This window comes from Acanthisitta chloris, unplaced genomic scaffold (assembly GCF_000695815.1).
Source record: "Acanthisitta chloris isolate BGI_N310 unplaced genomic scaffold, ASM69581v1 scaffold38612, whole genome shotgun sequence".
NCBI classification, from domain to species: Eukaryota; Metazoa; Chordata; class Aves; order Passeriformes; family Acanthisittidae; genus Acanthisitta; species Acanthisitta chloris.
In genome coordinates this window covers 1-2,730 of record NW_008660576.1, presented here as the reverse complement: position 1 = coordinate 2,730, position 2,730 = coordinate 1, and the positions used below count along the sequence as shown (strand labels likewise).

Here is a 2,730-nt window from a genome sequence, read left to right as displayed (position 1 = left end):
TAGATGCCCAAGGAGGCTGTGGATGCCCCAAGGAGGCTGTGGATGCCCAAGGAGACTGTGGGTGCTGCAGGGAGGTTGTGGATGCCCCAGAGAGGCAGTGGATGCCCCAGGGAGGCAGTGGATGCTCTAAGGAGGCTGTGAATGCCCCAGCCCTGGCAGTGTTCATTCCAGTTTGGCCAAAGCCTTGAGCAACCTGCTCTGGAGGGAGGTGTCACTGCCCAGGGCAGGGGTTTGGCACTAGGTGACCTCTAAGCTCCATGCCAACCCCTTCACACACTCTGATTCTCTGAAATTCCTGTGCCTCATCCCTGTTTCCCCAGGCCAGAGGCATTAACCTGTCCTGTGTCCGGACCTGTGTGGTGGTGGCGGAGGAACGGCCACGTGTTGCCCTCACCCATTCCTTCTCCAAACTCTTCAAGGACATTGGCCTCTCCTCCAGGGCTGTGAGCACCACCTTTGGCTCCCGAGTCAATGTGGCCATCTGTTTACAGGTAACCCTTCCTGCTGCTCCCATTGTCCCAGACCCCAGATCCAGGCTTAGCTGTGTTCCCTACCTCAAACTCCCTCATCTACACACACTCCTGCAGCCCAACATCTGCTCCTGGAGAACAGCTGGCACAGGGTTTAAGCAGCTTCTCTTGTTTTCAGCTGCCAGATTAAACCACAGATGCTCACAGCAACTGCAACATGACGTGGGAGAAATGTTTACTGCCACACAAACTGTGCCTGGTTGCTTCAGGCTGATGGCTCAGAGGGTTTGGGCTGTCTCCCCCTCCCCAGAGCTCCTTCCATGCAGGTGCTACAGACTCACCTGTTCACCAAAAGGTTTCCCTCGGTGCAGCTGCAGAGGGGGGAGGATGTGAGCAGGGATTTTGCTGCCTGTAAACCCCCTGGAAACATTGCTGAGCTCAGGCAGAAGCTCCCTGTCTGCTGTGGATACATTAATGGCTTTGTTAACTCCTCAGGGAACATCTGGACCTGATCCCACCACGGTGTATGTAGACCTGAAATCCCTGAGACATGACAGGTACAGTGAGTTCCCTTAAACCAACTTAAGAACTCCATAAAATGCAGTGGTGACACTGAGCTGTCACACCTGGCTGGAGATTGCAGCTCTCTTAGCCCCTGGCAATGTTTTCTGCCCCCTCAGAGTGCGTCTGGTGGAACGAGGAGCTCCACAGAGCCTGCTGCTCTCTGAGTCTGGGAAGGTAATTCCTGTCAGCCCCAGAGCCAGGGATGGAGCCCACACACTCCCCAGGTCCCTTGGGCTGTGCTGGGGAGGACAGTCCTGTGGCACAGCGTGGGAGGGGGTGGCTGCTCTGCTCCTTTGGGAGGTGAATTTGGTTTATCTTGAAGGACCTGTTGATTTGGGAGTGTGTTTTGCTGAAGCTGTTGGGAGAATTGCTTCTGCTGGCAGTAAATGAGCTGTATCAGAAGTGTGGGCTGTGCTGTCCTTGCAATCAGCCTGTATTGAGGATTTGCTGCTGCTCTTAGTCCCTCGTGGATTAACAGAAATGGTTCATAGTAGTTTTTTCTCTGAATCCCTCAAAATCAAGCTCTAGCAGCATGTGCAGGCCCAGAAAACCTTACCTGGGTGGCCCCTGAGCCCTGGAACACATCCATGCCCTTGTCCTGCCCCACTGTCCTGGTCCTGTCCTGCTTTGTCCCTGTTTGTGATGGCTGTGGGTGAAATCCTGCCCTGAATGAGCAGCATTTGTGTTTCCTTGTGCCTGGAGATAATCCTACAGGGATTACACATTGCTCCTTGTGCTCTTTAGATCCTGCCTGGAGTCAAAGTGGTCATTGTCAACCCGGAGACAAAAGGTCCTCTGGGAGATTCTCACCTTGGGGAGGTAAGTGCAGGTTCTGCTCCTTGGGGACCTTCTGCTGCTGCTCCTTGGCTGTTCCCTGCTGAGGGTCACACACTCCTATACATGGATCTGTGTTCACAGATCACTGGACAGTTCTGCACTTCACATGTTGAAAATCTGTAGTTTGTTTGCTCAGTGAATCCTCAGTTGGGAAAGTACATCTCAGGATGCATTTTGAAGGTTCTAGAGGATATTTGGGGTTTGAGCTAAATGAAATCCACTTTCTCATCCAAAAAATCTTTGATAAAAACAGAACCTTCTTGTTACAGTTCATCACCTGCTGCATGTTCATTCCAAGTTGGATAAAACCTTGAGCAACCTGCTCTGGTGGGAGGTGTCCCAGCCCAGGGCAGGGAGTTGGGTCTGGATGATCTCTAAGCTCCATCCCAACTCCTGAACACTGAGCAGATCTCTGGATGTGCAGTGATGGATGAGACTGTTTTCCCCTCCCTGCACAGATCTGGGTGAACAGCCCCCACACAGCCAGTGGCTACTACACCATCTATGACAACGAGACCCTGCAGGCTGATCACTTCAACACTCGCCTGAGCTTCGGCGACGCGGCGCAGACGCTGTGGGCCAGGACAGGGTACTTGGGCTTCGTGCGCCGCACGGAGCTCACGGCAGCCAGTGGAGGTGAGCAGCACCCAGAGCCTTCTGCAGGGCTTCACACACCTCTGAGCACCCACAGGCAGCTGGGCAAGCTCAGGAAGGGACCCTTGGGCATCTCATGATGCCCAAGATATTAAAGAGAACTAGGCAGTTCTCTTTAATATCTTTATTGATGATTTAGAGTAGGGGATTGAGTGCACCATCAGCAAGTGTACAGATGGTGGATCTGCTGGAAGGCAGGAAGGCT

The 2,730-nt window shown here is 53.3% G+C and overlaps 1 protein-coding gene across 1 annotated transcript in view; it reads left to right on the top strand.

Annotated features, from left to right (window-relative positions):
- The window catches only part of LOC103797638 (disco-interacting protein 2 homolog B-like), a gene marked incomplete at both ends in the record, with an annotated part of 6,207 nt that extends 3,700 nt beyond the window's left edge, over positions 1–2,507 (top strand). The window contains 5 exons of the mRNA XM_009069860.1: positions 321–491; positions 966–1,027; positions 1,151–1,208; positions 1,779–1,853; positions 2,330–2,507. Coding sequence (XP_009068108.1) covers positions 321–491; positions 966–1,027; positions 1,151–1,208; positions 1,779–1,853; positions 2,330–2,507 — 544 coding nt within the window. The remainder of the gene's footprint in view (positions 1–320; positions 492–965; positions 1,028–1,150; positions 1,209–1,778; positions 1,854–2,329) is intronic.
- Between the last annotated feature and the right edge of the window lie 223 nt (positions 2,508–2,730).